This window comes from Lethenteron reissneri, chromosome 69 (genome assembly GCF_015708825.2).
Source record: "Lethenteron reissneri isolate LAM-NWPU_2019-01 chromosome 69, ASM1570882v1, whole genome shotgun sequence".
Taxonomy (NCBI): Eukaryota; Metazoa; Chordata; class Hyperoartia; order Petromyzontiformes; family Petromyzontidae; genus Lethenteron; species Lethenteron reissneri.
Window position 1 is genome coordinate 6181671 of NC_083847.1, and position 21113 is coordinate 6202783.

The 21113-nt window shown below is 47.2% G+C and overlaps 1 protein-coding gene across 3 annotated transcripts; it reads right to left on the bottom strand.

Annotated features, from left to right (window-relative positions):
- Positions 1-388: 388 nt before the first annotated feature.
- LOC133360463 (tigger transposable element-derived protein 1-like) lies at positions 389-13902 on the bottom strand. 3 transcript variants are annotated; one of them, XR_009757258.1, is made up of 7 exons: positions 13449-13902; positions 11187-12388; positions 9763-9846; positions 9368-9502; positions 7370-7437; positions 4842-6866; positions 389-1141 (listed from the first exon to the last, which is right to left on the bottom strand). XR_009757258.1 is itself a non-coding variant. In XM_061579188.1 (6 exons), the coding sequence occupies exons 2-6, from the start codon at positions 11815-11817 to the stop codon at positions 5145-5147; spliced, it is 2640 nt and encodes an 879-aa protein (XP_061435172.1). In that variant the 5' UTR covers positions 11818-12388; positions 13449-13902; the 3' UTR covers positions 389-5144. The 3 variants fall into 3 exon arrangements, 1 of the variants encoding a protein (XP_061435172.1); XR_009757259.1 differs by having other exon boundaries at positions 389-3957; XM_061579188.1 differs by having other exon boundaries at positions 389-6866.
- Positions 13903-21113: the final 7211 nt, after the last annotated feature.

Sequence of the window (21113 nt, forward strand, 5' to 3'; positions counted from 1 at the left end):
CTCCTCCCCCCTTAACTTGTATTTATGAACTTGTATCTTGAAATGTTTTGACTCACTTGATACAGTAAATCTAGCTGTGACGGTCCCACCTGATGACGGAGACTTGTGTTGGAAATGTTTATTAAAAGTCACGTGGTGCTTAAACCGAACAAATATGCTGCTCCGGTTATTCCTAAATCCACGCGATCAACTCTACAGTACAGTAGTTGCCATATATTTACAACAGTGGGCGGAGTTTGATTGATGTTGATTGGTGAGGCTCTGCTGCTGTCGTCCACTTAATGGGCTGAGTGTTATTATCACTGAGAACGCGCACCGATCGGTCGATCGCGAGTATTGGTTATAAATCGAAATGGACTAAAAAATGGAATAAAACAGGATCAATACATTCTTTACTATGAATATTTATTTTGTTCATAAAAAAATGTAATTCTCTTAACTTAAAACATATACCAATGAGTGTTTTTTGGCATAGAGATCCGCGGACAATAGTTATATTTTTGGATTATCCGCGATTTTGAATTATCCGTGGCTGTCCTCCCATCATTAGCGCGGATAATCGAGTCTACTGTATAACGTTGATAAAAAAAACCTTCACGCACAAGCGGCGGCTTCTCTCGCCAGCGCGTGTCCCAACGCGTGCCTCCGAACCCATTATGTAAAGCACGGCTCCTTCCCGCATGCCTTGCACGCACGAGGCTTCTCTTGCCAGCGCGCGATCCAGTGTGGAACGTCACCCAAAAGCCCTCGAACGCACGCGCGGCCTCTCGCCACCCATGGGACACAGAATGTGCGTTCAAACTAACGAGCGCGTTGCAAAACCCGTCCCAGCGACTGTCGTGCACAATGCGGTAAAGGGTCAAGCGCCTTCCCGCTTCGCTTGCAGGCTTGTTCAGGGGGATCTTGCTGGTGGTGCGTTCTGCTTCGTCCATCTTTGTTTTCAAGGGAGCTCCATTTCTTTCGCTTCTTCTGCCGCTTTATTTGAACAATAACAAGTTCATAGTTCCGTCAAACCGATGCAGGAAAATGTAACGACAACCGACAGAAATGGCACCGGTAAAAAATAAAAAAGGTTTGCATTTTTTTCCAGATCTTGCTCAAGTGAATTCAATTTTTCAATATGTAGAATCAGCTCCGACTTCTGTAATCAAACAAATGAATCTCAGTCAATTCAAAGCGGATAAAATTGGCATGGAATCGTACACAACATAATGGTGGAGTCCAGTTGGACCTTACCCTGATCATCTTTAAGTAGAAGTCACCCGAGATTAAACCACACTCCTAAGCATAGTGTCTGTGCTATTTTATTTCTGGTCAAAAGATAGCTTCGCAAAATTAACCAGAGCATAACTTTTTACATATATATAAACCCGTATTATCACAACTATAAATGCTATACATATCAGGGCTGACGGTTATGACCGTTTAACACATAGGCTTTTGCGACCAATATCATTTAGATTGCGTAAATGTGTCGTTAAACCCGCCACCACCTGACAGTCAATTAGTAAGGTTTGTCATGTAAACAGAACGTGCCAATTTGTTACATTGTAAATATTTTGGATTTGCTCTGCAACACACTGGTTAGTGCTATACTAGTAACGAATTGGCACATTCTGTTTACGTGAAGATATAGTTACGAACTGTTTTCTAAAGTTTGTTTCATTTCAATTATTATTATGCATCTCTTTTTCCGGCAAAGACTCTGGGGGAGTCTCAATAAACTCTTTTACAGGAGGATACTGAAAATTTTTTTTTTGCAGAAGGGGGTGATGTTTACAATGCATATTCCAATCTAGACATTTGCAGGAAAATTTTCTAAGTTTGAAATTTAGGACCATAATTTATGTATGTGTAGGGAGCGACTTCAGAGACACAACATGTAGAGGGCTTCTTATTTATTCTCACACTTCAGGCACAATCACTGGGCGATAAATATATACACACGGCTATGCATAGCTGACCCATCTACACAGCCCCTTCGTCGGCGTCTAACTATATAGCTGGCTGACTAACATAGCGACGACGACGATGGGAGCCGTGCAGAGGATCGGCCACGCGGCCGAACGATGAAGAGAGAGATGACGGCGAAGACGGCGACGGCAGCCAAGACTCGGGACCCCACGACAGCCCCGAACCTTCGGTCACGTCCCCCCTATATACTTCCCGGCATGGCCAGGCCCCGCCCCCGGCCACGCCCCCAGCCACTGCCCCCTTCTAGAACCTTCGAGCAGGTTCCCGGAGCTTCCCGGCTGACCCCGACCTTTTACCAAGTTACACCCCTCTTCTAGTTGGTTAATATAAAACATACTCGTGATTACCCCTCCTGGTCAAGAGATGGCACCCTGTCTTCACATACGTATGCTGAACTTCTTTTGCGTCGTACATAGACAACCGAAATTAGTTTGTAAATCGAGATTTCACAATGCAAGACTCAACTACAGAGATGGTGAGAGAGACAGAAGCACATGGAGTGAGACACTCGTCCTAAAATGATAGAGAGATAGACAGAGAGACAAACACAGAGAGAGACACGGAGACAGGCAGAGACAGATAGACACAGAGAAACACACGAGGTGAGTCGGTGTAACCACATTGGCTGTAAGTACGTTGAACTTCTTTCGCACTGTATGTAGCCAACAGTGCTAATCTGAGATGCGGCGGGGTGGTGGAAGGACAACAAACTAGACACAAAAAGCAGCTTTTTATTAAATTAGTTTGTAAATCTAGATGATGATTTAAAAGTGGCATAGCTCCAAGTGGCTTCCTAATATCGGAAGGAAGAGCGTTCCAGACGACCGCGGAAGCGCGTCTGAAGGCACCGCGCGATGCGGTGTTCGATGTGGTGAGCTAAAAAGCCACTGCTGCGAGGACGACCTGGAGTTTGCATGAATAATGCCAGTGCAGGATGACCTACTCCTGCAAATCACATCACAGGATCTTTACCGTACTCTTGCTTTTTTCCAATTTGAGAACAGTAGTGAAGCAGTGATGTTTCATCACGTTGGGTGTCCATGCCACCTTTCCAATTAGAAGGTGACAACGCATGCACACGCAATCATATAAACCTACTTAAGTAACGCTCATCACTACATAAGGAGTGAAAATCAGGCAAAGTTCAGACAAGAGGAATCTACACAGAAGAACAACTGCCATTCGCCACTAAGTGGCAGTGATGTCACCACGTCACTTTTGCCAGGCTATGTGCACTTTAAGGCTACGTGAAGTGTCGAATATCCGCTGGCAGGAGGTCATAGGACAGACCCAGCAGGTGCCATGGGTTGGCAGATGCACCACTTGTGCCCCCTACTGTACCAACTTGCTGTGTTTTAGCCGCCCGGCGCCCCGCCCGTTGTTGTGAGCGTCGCTCCTCTGCCCTCCATTTGTTGCTGGAGGGCGACTGCCTCCAACTGCCCAGTGGCGTCCTTCACGAGCCTCCTCCACAGAAGCCGATCTTGACACCGCTGATACCAGTCAACGGCAAGTCCACGCTTGTCCGCCAAAAACAACCCCCTACCTCCTCATTGGTGGCAGACGGTAACGCTGTGGAGAATCTGAATAATGCCATGGAGGGAAGGCCAATTCAAATCGGCTATACCCCTCATAGCACATGTAGCCACCGCGGGTGCGAGTCGGCTGTTAACTCCCCCCCCCCCACCTTCAATTCAACTACTACTAAACTACGTGGATGCAGAAGAACAGCCACAGACAGAGCTGCACGCTGACGTGCGAAGCCAAGTTGCCGTTCCTTCCAGGGTTTCAGGTATGTTAAAAGTCTGAATGTTTGCTGCCGCGCAACTCTCATCGTGTGCCCAGTCCAACACTGACGTTCTGCGCCAACTCACACGCAGAAAGAGCTCTTTGGAATAACACCGTGTCTTTTTTTGAAGTCTACTGATAAAGTCCTCCCATTTACGTTCGGGGATGCATCCTCGTAAATAAAAAATAAAAACCCACCTATGGAACGAAAAATTAGAGTAAATTGAAACGTATTTTTGTTACCGTTGACGGAAATGATACGAATTTAGGAGGCGTTCGCGTGGGGTAAATTTTCTTTTGGTCAAAACTAAGCAGAAGAAAAAAAACTATCAAGTACCAAAAAAGATAACATGAGATACCCAAAAAGATGTGACACAACAAAAATAAATAACACGGCAGATCGTCGATAATCTGGCGACTTCAGCGGGGGAAGTGGGCACCGGATTTTCAAAAAACGCCGGATAATCAACAAATCATCATTATTTAAAATAGCTTATTTTTTACATTCTTGCATAACATTGTTTTTAGGTGTTGTATGTATATGTTTTGTGTTAGAAATGTGTTTATGATATGAAATTGGCATAAATAAATGTACAAATAGACAACAATAAATACGCTACGGTAAAAAGTCACCGTATTTACTGGACTATACTTACCACTCCAATCTTGAAGAGTCTGCATCATGGAGTGATGTACGTACTACAACTACTATGCCCTGGTTTCAACAACATATGTTTCACGATCGCCGGACCGATGCGAACGGCGAATTACACAACGCAACTTTTTGCCGGATCACACTGTACATTTTATGGTGCACATACATGTAGTATTTTTATTACTTAAGTTGTATGTAGTGTACAACGTACTGTATATATTTGACACTGAAATCAAGCAAAGATACTTTTTGCGTCACACACATGGTGCCGATCGCCGGACTGGTACAGCCTTTGGAGCGGTACCGCCGGATAATGTTGGAAGCCGGATAATTGCGTGCTGGATAATGGAAGATCGACGGTATGTTGAACTTCTTTCGCACCGTACATAGCCAACAGTGCTAATCGGAGTGAGTGCAGAGTACTCACCAGAGGCGGCGATGGAGATTGCATTTTGAGACCTGGTGTGGGGGTGAAGGTGAGGATTTGAGGAGGTACTCGGGACAAAAATTCAGGATCTGTCTGCCTTTTCATCCGAGGGTGAACGAAATTCCTGGGTCCTCTTAGGACGTATGTGCAAAAGAAGAGCTTCATAGCTCATCGGATTCCTCCAGTATAAATAAATATTCTGATTCAGATTCTTCTTGGCTCTTCCCTCGGGCTCCCTCCTTCTAGGGCCCGTTGCAGGGGCTCCTCTCTGGGAACTTTCCTGGCGTTGTTTCTGCGCCGCTGTCAGGAGTCTTTTCCAGAGCGCCCTTCTCCGAAAAACGATTGCAGGGACATCTGGACGGCCGTTGCCGCCTCCTTCTTCTTCTTCTGCTGGTACAGCTCCTTGTAGCAGCGAACGAGACTTTCAAAGCCCCACTTAAGTGCGCAGCTTCGCTCCATGTTGGGGTCATCCTCCGTCAGGATGTCCATTCCCGCCTCGAAAAGGCCGAACGCCTCTGAGAGCCTTTTTGCCGTCAGCTGCTTAGGGGGCGGCGTTACAGCATGGAGGCTTTCGTCTTCTTCCTCCTCCTCCGCTCGTCGTCGTCGCCGTTTCAACTGAAGCAGGTCTTCGTGAGACGGTTCCTCGCTGCGCCACTCGAGCAACTCCCGAACGTCGCCCTCGTCGACTCCGTCAAACCCGGCTCGCCTGGCTAGCCCGACGATTTCCCGTCGAATTTCTGGCACCGTCTTCGCAAAACCCGTCGACCCGTCGACACACTCGGGCCAGATTTGCCTCCACGCGCCGTTCAGGTGCGCCGGCGTCACCTCGCGCCACGCCGCCCCGACGTTATCGACGGCCTTCCTGATGTCGTAGCCGCGCCAGAACTCCCCGACCGTTGGCTTCCCTACACCGTCCGTCTCAGCGGCCAGCTGGCCCATGAGCCGACGCAAGTAGTACGCCTTGAACGTGGCGGTCACGACCCGGCCCACGGGCAGCAGCGGCGACGTCGCGTTCGGCGGCAGGAAGACAACCCGCACGTTTTCGGCCAGGTCGTCCAGGTTCGCCGGGTGCTCGGGCGCAGTGTCCAAGACGAGCAGCGCTTTGTGCTCCAGCTTGTTTCTGGCACAGTGATCCCTCACGAAAGGGCAAAAGCACGATGTGAACCAATCCTGGAACACGGCCGTCGTCACCCGGGCCTCTTTATTTGCCCGCCAAATGACGGGGAGGTTGTTCTTGCAGTAGCCTGCCAGGGCCCTCGGATGCTCCGAATGGTACACAAGCAGAGGCTTGAGCTTCACGTCCCCCGAAGCGTTGCCGCCGAGCAGGAGGGTCAGCCGGTCTTTAGCGGCTTCGAAACCCGCGGCCGCCTTTTCCCCTTCGGGGATGCGCGCGCGGGAAGGCATTCGCTTCCAATGCAAGTCGGTCTTGTCAACGTTGAAAATCTGCTGGGGAGAATAGCCACCTTCTTCTACGATGAATTTAAACTGTTCCAGGTATCGCTTTGCTGCCCCCAAGTCAACAACAGCGGCCTCACTGGTCATTTTGAGGTTATGCAGGTTGCAACGACGCTTAAACCGATCGAACCAACCACGGCTCGCGGAAAAGTTTGGCATGGTTGAAATCTCACCGTGCTCCTTCTTTAAGTCCCGAAATAGTGACTTGGCCTTCTCCTGTATCATCATCAAACTCATGGGCACGTTCCTCTGTCCTTGATCCTCGATCCAAACGCTTAACAACCTCTCCATGTTGTCCTTCACCTTGTCCCTGCCCCTGATTATCCTGGCAGCGTTTAACGTGGTCACGCTTCGAGCGTACTCCCTTATCTTGTGAGCGTTGGCACGGATTGTCCTCACGCTCGTGGGTGGCAGGCCAAGATCAGAGCTGATGTCCACGGCACGTTCTCCCGCATCAAACCGATTCAGCACGTCCAATTTAACCTCGAAACTGATGGTGTTCCTCGGTTTCTTCGACGACGAGGCAGCAATGTCACTTGCCGGTCGTTTACCACTCCTTTTCGCGTGGTTCTGCGAAAAAATGTGGCAGATGAAAACTCACAATTAATGCGCACAAGACGAGAGTATCACAGAATGGCAATGTTGTACAGTGTGCAATGTGGCAATGTCGCGGAGTGTACAAAATGGTGATGATGTACAGTGTGCAGTATGGCGATATTGTACAGTGTGCGGTATAGTGATGTACAGTGTATCAATGTATGGCGATTTTATAGTGTTCTGCGTGGCGGTGTTGCAGCGTGCCGATGTTGCACAGTGCACAGTATGGCGACGTTGTTCGGTCCACAGTATCTCGCTGTTGCACAATGCGGCGGTGTTGTAGTGTGGCAATGTTGTGCCATGTATAGTGTGACGATGTTGTAAACACCACTTGGGGGGGGGAGGCGTCTGGGCGTAGCGCGTCCTTTCTATTCTTCAAAACGTCGTGGTGAATCAACGCTTTTTTTTATCCAATTCGGTCAGTGGCGTTACAGTGAAACGACGCAAAACAGGAGCGACATAGGCAGAGGACTCACCGTACAAGGGGAGCTTTTAAGCGAGGAGGCTGGGCAACTTCTCTGTAACTCTCCAGCAGCGGCACCAACTATTAACAAGACCAAGCAGAGCGGGACTCAGTGGGCGAGGGGGAACTTCCATGCACTTTTAAAACATCTAGATTGAAAACTCATTTCTTTAGAACTGCTTTTTGTGTGGTCAGCTTATTGTCTTTTCACCCGCACCTCCGATTCGCATGGTTGGCTACGTACGGTGCAAAAGAAGTTCCACAAACATGCAGGAAACTCCGCGTGCGGTTCATCCGATTTGCGGATTAACCGCGCATCTTAAATTTTGATATGAATTAATAACTCATGGAGTTTCCCTTGAGCCCAAATAAATTATCTAAAAACAGTTACACATTGTTATTCGTCTGCTGGGCGGGAGCAGGAAAGAGTTACCACTGAGCACCACGCATCGATTGTTTGTATTCGTTCTAAATCGAAAGAGTAAAATCAAAATCGTCAGTTGTGCTTCAATTTCAGCGATTTATCCAATCATTTATTTTTTGAGTTTTAATTTATAAAACTGTGCGACAGCAGAGAAACTTAAATATAACTTATACCTATATGAGTGGTTTTTGGAAAGAGATCCGTGGAAAATGGTTACATTTTTGGATTATCCGCAATTTTGAATTGTTCACGGCCGTCCTCCCCGTCATTTGCGCGGATAATCGAGAAGCCCAATGTTATCCTTGGACCCATGGCCTTGTGTGAAAAACAGTGGTGGCTGGCGACTTCTAAGTTGAAGGAGTACAAACCCTCACCAAAACGATACGGGTAGCGATAGCAAAAGCACGGCAGCGCGATACAGAACTGAGAGAAGATGGTAGGGGAGGCACAACTATTTCCGGATATGGAACATTTTTCAGTTTCCAACACACGGAAAATTCGGGTGACGGATATTTAGTGGAAACCTAACCCTTCCGTAACCCGGGCACTGCCTGTATTGTGCTCCTGGCAGTTGTAATCATGTTGAAGTGTAGGGTAACCTGTACACGTGTCCACCCTCCCCTCAAGTAGTTCATTTGGAGGGTCATCAAGTCTCAAGTTCTGGATCGTTTTTTGTAGCTTCTTAGCAAATGGCCCACGAGCCAGCCAGGCAGCCACTCACACAGGGGGGTTAGCTTTTTCCTGACATTAGTTTAGGCTTCGTAGCTGTCTGGGCTGATTAGTTAAATCTGTTCCTATGGTAGGGGTAGCGAGTCAGAGATTGGATCGCAACTCTTTTCATTTAAGGATGGTAACGGGGTGTGAGCTACTTTCGCTGGTTATTTGACCGTGAACAATAGGGCATTCTAGCTGTGCCCATTGTGTCTGACATGATGTGGGATCACACGGACTTGGATGACTTCTATGAAGTAATTTTTCACCTTCCCGTTAATGGAGTAAGCAGCATTGGTGATTTAACAAGATACAAATTTTTTCCCAATGCTGTAATAATGCAGACTTCTCTGGTATGGTCGTGTCATAAGATTGGCACCAAACAGGAATCTTATCTTAACGGAATGTATATAGTGCCTTAAATAGATGAGCGGAAGCGATGGGGGGAGCGAATCTGTGATGCGTGAATTTGGTAAAAGCGAAATTGATGACAATAAATGATGAGTGGATTGAATGAAAGGGGTTAATGAGGGATAGTCGTCTGAGAATAATTATTATTCTGACAGTAAATTACGATGAATGGATTGAATGAAAGGGGTTAATGATGGATAGATGTATAATGAGAATATGAAGAGCGAACAATAACGGTGGCGGTGGTTATGGAGAGGGAGATTAAGGGACCAATGGCAATTATGGTGGACGGCAAAAGAGGCAGAGGATGGCCGAGAAAAATTATGGACCGTGAAGAGTGCAGAAGCAAAGACTGGAACGTACGACTGCCAACAGTGGAAGAGGACGCGATGGAAGATGGTGGACCCGTCAGGACCTTTGTAAGGAAGCTGGACTTGAAGAGAGGTGTGGTGAACTGGGACTCACCTCCACCAAAGTCCTCTTCTGACAACTCCACCTCAATGAAGTTCTGGTCTGCAGTGACCAAACATTCGAGGGAATTCCCAGTCTCCTCTGGCCACCCACTGCATTCTTCCACTTTTAAACGGTTCAGATCTGGAGCTGCGATTCAAACAATGCATCACAGTCTTTTATGGCAAGTCAATTATATGCATGTTCAGATTATTTCACACCATACGTAGCCAGCCGTGCTAATCGGACGTGCGGGGGAAGGACAACAAACTGAACACAAAAATCAGTAGACAATAATCAGACTGTCAAGCTGGCCTGCTAAGGACGTGCTTGTCCTCATGCTCTTAGAATTCCTGATCTCTTGCGCGAGTTTGACGCGGTGTAACTTCATGCATAGGCAGGCCTCTTACCGTCTTGCTCCACTTCAGTTTTCACCACAATCCTCAGTCTCTCGGTGCCCAGACTCCCTTCGTCTTCTTGCTTCGTGACTGCTCCTACACACATCCATTAACAAAATAAAATGACAGATGATCTTCGAAGAAAGTGACATGAGCTAGAGGTGTCTGACCAGCTCGAGATATAGAATTCTGTGAAAAAACACCAAGTTTAGATTATGAATCTGGGTTTCAACCTACACGCGATTTAATCTGAGCTCAAATGTTGATTGGCCGAGCCACCAATTAATGCAAAATAAAACATCCTATTACATGTTTTTGTACTGAGTGTATTTAGCGTCATTCAGCATTGAAAATTAAAATGTTTTATTTTATTGACACATTGAAAACGAACGTGTTAGGGCACGTAAAATGGTTGCTCCAAAATGGTGAAAAAAGCCTTTTAAAACTACCTTAAAAATCGTTTTGCAAAATAATATTCTGTGGCAATTCCCCCAACATGTCTCAATTTCCCAGAGCAATGATGTGAACTGCAAATATCTTTGGGACACCAATAAAACAATGGAATGACTAGGCAAAAAATGTTACGGTAGAGTTTTGTTGGTCACGTCATGAAGAATCATCCCTCTGTGGAACTCCTACAGTCAGCATATATCCTCACGTAATTTGTCTCAGAGATCTACCCCAGAAGATAACTCCACGATGTTACAATAAATGGTTGTTAGGGTTATTTTCATCTATTTTCTTGGTCAATTTTGTTCTTTTTACGTTGCATAACGGGTTTCCAGGAACGGAGTCCCAATGTATTACATTGTGCCTAGGGGAAATAAGGGGTTCGATTTACAACGGCTCACGACCGTCGTCCAGAAACCAAGTAGGTCGTAAGTACGGGGGTCGCCTGTACGTCGGGGTTAGGGACCGAAAAGCTGAGACTTATAACGAAACGATTTATAATGGGGACATTCCCCTCCATAGGAATACATGAAAATGGGGGGGGATACGGACCGTAAGAGCTTAAACATTGCATCTGTGACGCAAAGCAGGGCAATTCCTCCCATAAGAAACAATGGAGCAAGGTAGAGATAGGGACCGTAACTTAGGGGAATGTTGTTTCATACCTAGCAACCAAAATATGTATTGTACATATACAAAAAACCAGGTACTGTACATGTATAGTACTATACTGTACACAGAATGTACACATCTATCACCGATTTTGAGTTCAATAACCTTTAGACAGCATTTAAACGTCTCAAACACTTCACTGAAAACCATTTCATGAGCGTTTAGAAGCATCCCTTTACACTTTAAAACCTTTTCCTTTTGTTTTAATAGAAAAACGTGTTCGTGACTTTTTTAAGCAATGACTCAACCGGAAAACCATTTTCGAATCTTCAAAAAACATATTTTACCTTAACCAATCATTGTCACGATCTTACCTCGAGGGGTGGATGAGTTGCGCTTGATTGGCGAAGGCGTTTGGAGATGATTAAGCACCTGTGTAGGATCATACCCACCTCCTTCAACGATTTTAAGTCTTTCGGGAAACATCTCAGCAGCATCCGCGTCGGCGTTGGCCGACTCTCCTTGTATATTAACGTCCTTGAAACTATATCGTGCCTGAAATCTGTAAAACCATCCACGGGCGGCCTTGAATGGCTTCTCTTTCGCCGCTTCCGCCTCTCCCAACTCCCTTTTCAAGTCCTCGTACAGGCTCAGGGCCTTCTCCTGAACGAGGGCTAAGCTGATCGGCGCGTTCTTGCTGTGCAGATCCTCGATCCACAACGCCAGCAACTGCTCCATTTGCTCCATGACGACGCTCCTCTGCCGTGTAATTTTCACCTCCGAATGCTTGAGCACGTGCTTGGCTTTGCTCTCGATTTCGTCGGCATTCTTCACTATCGTGCGCACGCTCGTCGGGGGAAGATTCAAACGGCGCCCGATGTCGACCGCGCGTTCGCCCTCCCTGCTCCGCTTGATCACCTCCATTTTAACGTCGAGCGCGATGCTACTGCGCTTTTTCCGACGCTCGCCACCCACGCCGTCGACGGCGCCACGCTTGCCACTCATCGTCGAAGCGGCCGGGGTCGGCGTTTTGCGATAAAAGTCCGCGCGCCGATCTACAAGCAGCGCTCGTAGCTCACGTGCAACGCGAACGAGGGAGACCACGATGGGGCCAAGATGGCGGCTCACGCGCGAAATACGAGTTGTCTTACAGTACGCTTTAACGCGTCGCTAGTGCGTTTTTACGACTTGTTAGAGTACGTGTTGTCGACTCGGCTAAACCGAGCGGGGAAATGGCGTAAGCGACGCGCTTGCGGTGGAAATTTCACGTTGGGTTCCTCAAAAGGCCCACGGCGATGTGAGTGCGAAACGACGCATATCGAGACGACGCATATAGGGGACCGCCCCCCCGCCCCCTGTAATTGTTGCCGATTAACTCTCCGGCATACAAATGAAGAATTTCTGCTGTACGGACGCTTGAAGTGTGATTATCCGAGATGGTTTTTTGTTCAAATGACCCTACCAGCATCTGCATCTTCACGTTTCATCATCATCGTAAAGTCGGACCACAATCCCAAAGCTTGGATTGTCTTAATTTACTTCTTTGATCGGGGGAGAAATCACAGCATGAAGCCATCTGAGGAAGAAGCAAAACAAAAATACGTTCACACATAAAACTAATTTCTTTATCACTTGTTGTCCTTGTTGTGTTTAGTTTGATGTCCTCACATCCAATTAGCACGGTTAGCTACGAATGCAGCGAAAGACGTTAAAGATTATCCGCCTTAATGATGGGGAGGACGGTCACGGATTTAATCAAAATCGTTGATAATCGATTTTGGGTGTGTGATTGATGAGTGGATGGATGAGTAGTGGATGGATGAGTGGTGGATGGATCAGTGTATGGATGAGTGGCAGATAAGTGAATTAATGGTGAGTGGTGGATGGATGAGTGAGTGGTGGGTGGATGAGTGAGTGGTGGGTGAGTGGTGGGTGGGTGAGTGGTGGGTGAGTGAGTGGTGGGTGGTGGGTGGATGAATGAGTGGTGGGTGGCTGGGTGAGTGGTGGGTGAATGAGTGGTGGGTGGCTGGATGAGTGAGTGGTGGATGAGTGAGTGAGTGGTAGGTGGGCGAGTGAGTGGTGGATGAGTGAGTGGTGGGTGGGTGGGTGGATGAGTGAGTGGTGGGTGGCTGGATGAGTGAGTGGTGGATGAGTGAGTGGTGGATGAGTGAGTGAGTGGTAGGTGGGCGAGTGAGTGGTGGATGAGTGAGTGGTGGGTGGCTGGATGAGTGGTGGATGAGTGAGTGGTGGATGAGTGAGTGAGTGGTAGGTGGGCGAGTGAGTGGTGGATGAGTGGTGGGTGGGTGGATGAGTGAGTGGTGGGTGGGTGGATGAGTGAGTGGTGGATGAGTGAGTGGTGGGTGGGTGAGTGGTGGATGAGTGAGTGGTGGGTGGCTGGATGAGTGAGTGGTGGGGTGGGTGGATGAGTGAGTGGTGGATGAGTGAGTGGTGGATGAGTGAGCGAGTGGCGGGCGTCAGGAGATCCCCAACGTCGAGGCGACGTTCGCGACGTTGTTTAAATGGCGGGCCCCGGAGCGGAAGGTTACAGAGTCGCTGTGCGTCGCCCCGGGCCCCGCCCCCGATGCGGAGGGGAGCCTCAACAAAAAAAGTAGTCCCGAGCCAGCCGCCTCACTCACTCCGCGGGTCGTAGCGACGACCCTGGGGGCAGCCGTCGCGCGAAGAGCTTCGTAGCTTGTCGGATTTCTCGAGCGCGGGCGCGAAAAACGAAAATAAAATAAAAAAAATATCTGGTGCCAGGGGGTGGGGGAGGGAAGGAATTCTTGGGGCGACTTTGTAGCGAGAACGACGTAAAAAACGACGTTAAAACGACGTTAAAAACGACGTAAAACGACGTAAAAATGACGTCGTAACGACGTTCCAAACGTCAAATGCATCGTTTACCAATCACGACGACTCAAAGACAAAGATCCCCCGTGTAGCCTCGACAGACTGCAGGGGCAAGTGCTGTTAGCGAGTAGCAGCAGCGCCTATGAACACACAAAGACAAAGGTCCCCCGTGTAGCCTGTAGCAGACTATTGGGGCAAGTGCTCTGAGCCATCACTCGCATCTGCAGCTCCTCACGGAGTGGGGTGGAGAGAACGGGAAGCGACAAGATGCAGGCTAAGACGAAGAAGATTAAGCGACAAGATGCGGGGTAAGACGACGAAGATGACAAAGCGGCAAGATGCGGGGTAAGACGACGAAAACGAAGCAACAAGATGCAGGACAGAGCGTTAACAACGATTAAACTTTATTATTGTATTTGTTACCAAGCGTGTAGATCTCACCACTGTGCTGCTGCTGCTACGTAGGTCTGTCACAGAAGCGACCTGGCTATTACTAATGATAGCAGCTCAACGGAGTGGGCTCCTCATCATCATCATCACAGCTGTCAACCCACGAGGGTTAGCCCGTATTCTTGTACAAGGGAGAATGAATTTCGATTTTAAGCTTTCGTGACTGGAGCAGGGATTCATCTCCTTGGTTCTTTCGGTAAAGTCAGGTAGAAGGGAAGTAATAAAATAATAAAAATAAAACATAATAAAATAATTCTCACGACGTTTCGGCCACAACGCAAGCAGCCGTCCTCAGGTGAAGAACAGGTCTGTCGGGAAGACAGCGTCAGACGTCGTGAGAATTATTTTATTATGTTTTATTATTTTATTATTTCCCTTCTACGTGACTTTACCCAAAGAACCAAGAAGAAGAAGGGAGATTGAGTTCCCAGGTCCACACGGCGTACGGCCGTTTCAATACGGGGCAAAAATAATACTACAAATGTTTCACGACGTTTCGGGCGCAACACAAGCGTCCGTCACTTCGTGATTTATTTTATTTTTCTACCCACGTGACTTTACCGAAAGAACCTACGAGTATGGATTCCTGCAGTCAAATCGAGACTAATAATGTTGCTAATCCTGCATAATGCATGGGCATAATGACTTTAAACCCCTCGCCAAACCTCCTACGCATTTCACAAGTAGTACTAATCGCATATCTGCATTTCCCATACATATGCTAAATTCCTCTTGATATGCAAATTATTTTGTCAGGCGCTCTTCACCCTCCATCCCAGCATAAATAGTCGCTCCAAGCCTGGGGCGTGCCATTCAGACTCTGTCTCTCGACAGACCTGTTCTCCACCTAAAGACGGCTGCTTGCGTTGTGGCCGAAACGTCGTGAGAATTATTTTATTATGTTTTATTTTTATTATTTTATTATTTTACTTCTACGTGACTTTACCGAAAGAACCAAGAAGATGAATCCCTGCAGTCACGAAAGCTTTAAATCGAAATTGTCTGTTTGTGTCTCTCTACTTGTGATGGAACGTTGTAGGATGAACGTTGAGATGTCGAAGGGGCACGGGGTGACCGATACGGTCTGAATTGGTCAGTGATAAGGTAGGGAGGGCACTGATACGGGGTTGACAGGTATACGTCGCTGCTCCCCCCTCGCAACTCCTCACACGAACAAAGACAAAGACCCCCCATATAGCCTTAACAGACTGTTGGGGCAAGTGCTGTTAGCGAGCAGCACCTATGAAGGCCAGAGCGGTACACGAGGGGGTGGGTGGCCAGCACCACGCCCGACCGCCTTTGTTTCCCTAGTGGCGATGTTTACACACCGCACCAGGTACTCATTTGAGGCTGAGTCGACCTCACACGAACACACACACACGTACCCCCACGTAGGACCTCGTGGGGGCATCACCTGGCCTCTGGGTTTTCACCCGAGAGCCCCCTCGTGGGAGTGCTCCTGGAGAGAGCGTGGGGTGGTGCGAGTACGCGCATAAGTGTGATGATCGGCGCGCATTCACTGATAAACGATCGCGGACGTTCGGGGCAGGTGTGAACAACGAGTGTAACGCGTGCCGCAGCCGCGTTCGTTTCGCCATTGTGCCCGGGTTTAACGCGCAAACACCCTCATCAGCGCGACCACCTGCACCCACGTGTTTGCGCTCGCCCATGCGCGTTTGCTCGGGGATTAACGCGCATGTCTTGTCACTAATAGGGTGCCGTTACCCTGGTAATTAACGCGCAAACCCCCGACCATCATTAATTTGGTGCTGCTGGTAGTGGTGCTGATAGTGCTGCTAGTGCTTTTGGCCAAATTCACATCATCCACGCCGTCACAGCTCACAGTCTCGAACATTTAACGTTGGGTGGGGGAGGGCGCGACCCCGTTCATCTCACAATTCAGACTCCCATGGCGGTCACCTCCTTTCGTTCAAGCTCAGCGGTCATTCAAAGCACATTGCTCTTTCATTACGTTTACATTTTTTGTTTTATTGCGTTCCTTGACGGTTAAAATAACAAAAAACACCAAAAAACTGCATCACTTCCAATATCCGAATGGCTACGTACAAGTTACGCGAGCGTGCACCGGAACAAATTCGTGTCTGGCGATAATCGTTTTTAGCCTTTTAAATAAGTTGTTTGTTGTTGTTTTTGCACTGATGTTGTTGATAACAAATCTCACGGTGGTGGTGATCAATTGAGACCTTATCGGTCGCCCCGTGCCTCTTATAAATCTCAACATTCGTCCGACAAAGTCCCATAATCACAAGGAGAGAAACACAAACAGATAGACACATACTATTTTTTTAGTTGCCCGCATTGAAACGGCTGTACGTGGTATAGACCTGAAAACTCAATTTCCCTGTACAAGAATACGGGGTAAATCGTATGGGTTGATAGCTATGTTAGTATATAGTGTTAGTGTAGTGTATAATGTATAGTAGTAGTGTATTGTGTATAGTAGTATATAGTGTTAGTGTAGTGTATAATGTATAGTAGTAGTGTATAGTGTTTAGTAGTAGTGTTTAATGTATAGTAGTAGTGTATTGTGTATAGTAGTGTATAATTTATAGTAGTAGTGTATAGTAGTAGTGTAGTATATAGTGTGTAGTAGTAGTGTATAATAGTAGTGTAGTGTATAATGTATAGCAGTAGTGTATTGTGTATAGTAGTGTACAGTGTTTAGTAGTGGTGTATAGTGTATAGTAGTGTAGCATTTATTTGCGTATGTATTTGTGTTGCGCCCGAAAACGTGATTTATTTTGTTTTATACCTACGTGACTTTACCGAAAGCACCAAAGAGTATATCATATATAGTAGTGTATAGCAGTAATGTAGTGAATAACGTATAGTAGTAGTGCAATACAGGCGTTTTTCCAGGTTAGGTCGCATAAATATATAAATGTTGTGTCGTTAAACCCACCACCCGACACAGCCAATTAGTAAGGGGTTTGTTACGTAACCAGAACGTGCCAATTCGTTACAGCACTAACCGGTTGTGTGTTGGAGAGCCAAGCCACAACATTTACAATCTGAGTACGACGTTTCGCCAGTAATTACAACCAGCTCCATCAGGCGACAGCCAGATTTGTGGAGAAATCCTCCAGTTTCTTTACTTAAATAGAGGAGTAGATGTGATGTCATCACTTGTGAGCCCTTATTGGATGGGTGTACATTATATGCGTGGGGATCTTTGTGTCTGTATTTGTGTGTGTGTGTGCGTTATTGTGTGGTGACGTCACCGCCACTTAGTGGTGAATGGCAGTTGTTGTTGTTGATTGTGTGTGTGAGCGTGTTTTATGTATGCATGTAGAATGTGTGTGTGTAGGTGTGCGTGATTGTGTGTGTGAGCGTGTTTATATGTATGCATGTAGAGTGTGTGTGTGAATGGGTTAAAGCAGTGTCATCACCACTTTTAGGCAAATACCAGTTGCTGTTGTTTCTGTGTATATATTTGTGTATTTGTGTGTATGTATATATTTGTGTGTGCATGTATTTGTGTGTATGTGTGTATTTGTGTGTATGTGTATGCATGTATTTGCGTGTGTATTTGTGTGTGTGCGGGTGTATTTGTGTATCAGCAGAGGCGTCGTTTCTTCTCCCATCTTCTGTACACGTTGCTGGGCTTGGCTCTCTGAGTCTTCAGACGCAGTATTTCCAAAAGCAGGCTGAAAGGATTAAAGTCACATGTGCCTGCTGGTCAGTGGGCTGGCCAGTCTATAACAATGTGACTATTGCTGCTGCTGATGATGATTACTGCTGGTGATGATGATGATGATTACCATGAGAAAAGGTTTTACCCTTTCTGGCAATGAAACAGTTGTGTTAATCTTGATTTGAAGCTTTCGTGACTGCAGGAATCCATACTGCCGTGTGCTTTATTTGTTATTTATCTGACCAATGAAGGCACACAGCCCAGAGAGTTAACAGCAGTCAGCAGCCAATCGAGGCAGTCATCTCAACGGAGATTTGGTCTTAAAGTTGATTACCATTTTCGATAAGGGTGATATCGGACAGCATGTGCATCTGGTATGTTCACGATGACGACGATGATGATGACGATGCCATGTTGTTACCTCCATCACTCTTGCGGGCACGCGACATCATCTTGAGGTACTTGGGAATTCGGAAGGAGAAGGGTTGAGGTTTGTCCTGAGGTTCGGGCTGAAACAATAAACAAAGACAAAGATCACCCCCCGTGTAGCCTTCACAGACTGTTGGGGCAAGTGCTGTTAGCGAGTAGCAGCACCTATGAAGGCAAGAACGGCACACGAGGGGGTCGGTAACCAGCACCACGCCCGGCCGCCTTTGTCTCCCCATTGGCGATGCTGTTAACCCACCGCACCAGGTACTACTTTGAGGCTGTAGTCGACCAAGGGGAGGTAGGCCCAGGTAACCGGTCGAAAATATTTGCCGCTGTTGTTCATCGTGAGCGGGAATCGAACTTGGCTCGCCGGGTATTTTTTGCGTGTTGGTTTTGTTTGACTTGTATCATCAGCTCTAGATCGTGGTCTCCCACGGTGGCCTTGGTGGTGGTGGTGTTCTTATCTCATTTATAGAGCGCCTTTATCCAAGTCACTTGACAAGGGTCACGAGTGGCACAATGAGAAGAAACAGCGGCCGTCCGGGAGTACCAAAACATTCTCGTTAACCCGTACCCACCGACACGTCGGCACGTGAACCCGGTGCCGCCCGTTCGCCCAAGGTCACGCCACCCCCTTCTGGATCGCTGCCACAAACATACGAATGCAGGCGAGAGGTGGAATTGAATCTGCGCGCCGATGTCAAAAACGTAAACGTCTCGTACGGCGACCCTACCACCTCCGAACCTCCATGGGGTTCAACCTTCCACGCCGCCAATGGTCGACCGTCAAACCGAATGAGGACCGGGGGCGCGTGGCCGATGCGGCCGCATGATCACCACGGGTGGCTCCATCAAAGATTTGGCGGCCGCTGATCCCAAAGCGATCGGCCCGCGTCGTAAACACTCCGCTAGCTGTCGTCTTCACTCCTTTGAAGGAGGAAGGGGCGAGATCCACTCTGCGTCTATTTAAGACAATTGAGCGGATAACACCGTCGGGGGCTATCTGCCCGTGGATCGTGATGATGATGATACACTACACTATACACTACACAATACACTACATACTACTATACATTACACTATACACTACACTATTACACTACACTATACACTACACAATACACTATATAGTACGAAACACTGCACTATACACTTTTACTTAATGCTATACACTGCACTTTACACTATACACTATGCTATTTACTATACTATACACTACACGATTATACACGACACTATATACTACTTTACACTCCAATACACTAAACTCTACAATACACCGTTATGATGTGGCCACTACTTGAGTCAAATTGTCATTCTAAAACGGACAGAGAGGAAAGTCGAAACAACGAATGATGAAGTGTAGCAGTGGACAACAACCACTCATACTACTAGGGGGCTCTCTGCCCCATGGATCGTGACGACGATGACGATGATGATGACGACAGTGATGACGATGACGACTCACCACACTTTCCACGGCATTCTCGTCGTAGTCATCTGCAAGGCACACGGACAGAGGGGCGGGCACGGAGCGGTCGTTACGCCAACTCGGGCAGTCATCAACCTTGTTAAGACATCGAACAAAGACGGTCACCGGGATTGCGCACTTTTAGATGTTATATACACTACACTATACACTACAATACTATACACAACAATACTATACTATACACTACACTACTATACACTACACTATACACTACTATACACTACACTACTATACACTACACTATACACTACTATACACTACACTACTATGCACGACACTATACACTATATACACTAAACTATACACGACTATACACGACACTACTATACACTAAACTATACACTACACTATACACTACACTACTATACACTACACCACTATACACTACACTATACACTACTATACACTACACTATTATACACTACACTACTATACACCTTACTATACACTAGTATACACGACACAATACACTACTGTACACTCCTATACACTACACTACTATACACTGCACTATGCACTACTATCCACTCTTCCTTCCGATATTAGGAAGCCGCCGACGCTATGCAGCTATCATCTAGAGATTGACAAACTCATTTCTTTACAACTGTTTGTTGTTTGTGAAGGCTAAACTGGTGGGGACATTTGTGAATGAGTTGGTGAGTGGGTGAATGAGTGGGTGAATGAGTGAGTGAATGAATGAGAGTGCGTGGTGGCACTGGGGGAGACAAAGGCGGCCAGGCATGGTGGTGCTGCTGGCCACCCACCCTCTCGTGTTATCACAGTTCCGGCATTCATAGGCGTTCGCTAACAGCACTTGCCCCAACAGTCTGTTAAGGCTATAACGGGTGGGGGAGCTTTGTGAATGAGTTGGTGAGTGGGAGGGTGGGTGAATGAATGAGTGAGTGAATGAATGAATGAGTGTGTGGTGACACTGGGGGAGACAAAGATGGCCACCCACCCCCTCGTGTTGCCACTCATGCCGACCTTCATAAGGCGCTTCTGCTACTGGCTAACCGCACTTGCCCCAACCAGTCTGTTAAGGCTATACGGGAGGGGGGGATCTTTATCTTTGTGTGTCACTGAGAAAGCACTCAGAATCGCGAACTTTATTCTTCACCATCCTAGAGGAAATCCGATGAGCTATGAAGCTCTTTTTAAATCCTTTATATTAAGTTCGCTTGCTTGCTTGCGTGCTTGCGTGCTTGCTTGCTTACGACCGTGCAAATCCTTCGGTCGTTTTTTAACCCACTTCCTGTGATCCAATCGAGCTGACATTTGCACACAGACTCGTTGTGCGTGACAATTAATTTTCGTGAAAATTTTTTTCCAAAATTTTACACTGTTTAGGGAAATTTTTTAAAATATTTAATTACCAATTGCTTAATGCTGCCAGACAATCATCTGACCCATAGGTGGCAGTCATCTCAA

What these genes read in the sequence shown, in the direction of transcription:
- LOC133360463 (XM_061579188.1), bottom strand. Translation starts at nt 11,817, where the DNA reads ATGAGTGGCAAGCGTGGCGCCGTCGACGGCGTGGGTGGCGAGCGTCGG. An exon ending in CAACTCATCCACCCCTCGAG is followed by an intron (nt 9,847 to 11,186) that starts GTAAGATCGTGA and finishes GGATGTGTGTAG; the next exon opens with GAGCAGTCACGAAGCAAGAA. An exon ending in TTAAAAGCTCCCCTTGTACG is followed by an intron (nt 6,867 to 7,369) that starts GTGAGTCCTCTG and finishes ATTTTTTCGCAG; the next exon opens with AACCACGCGAAAAGGAGTGG.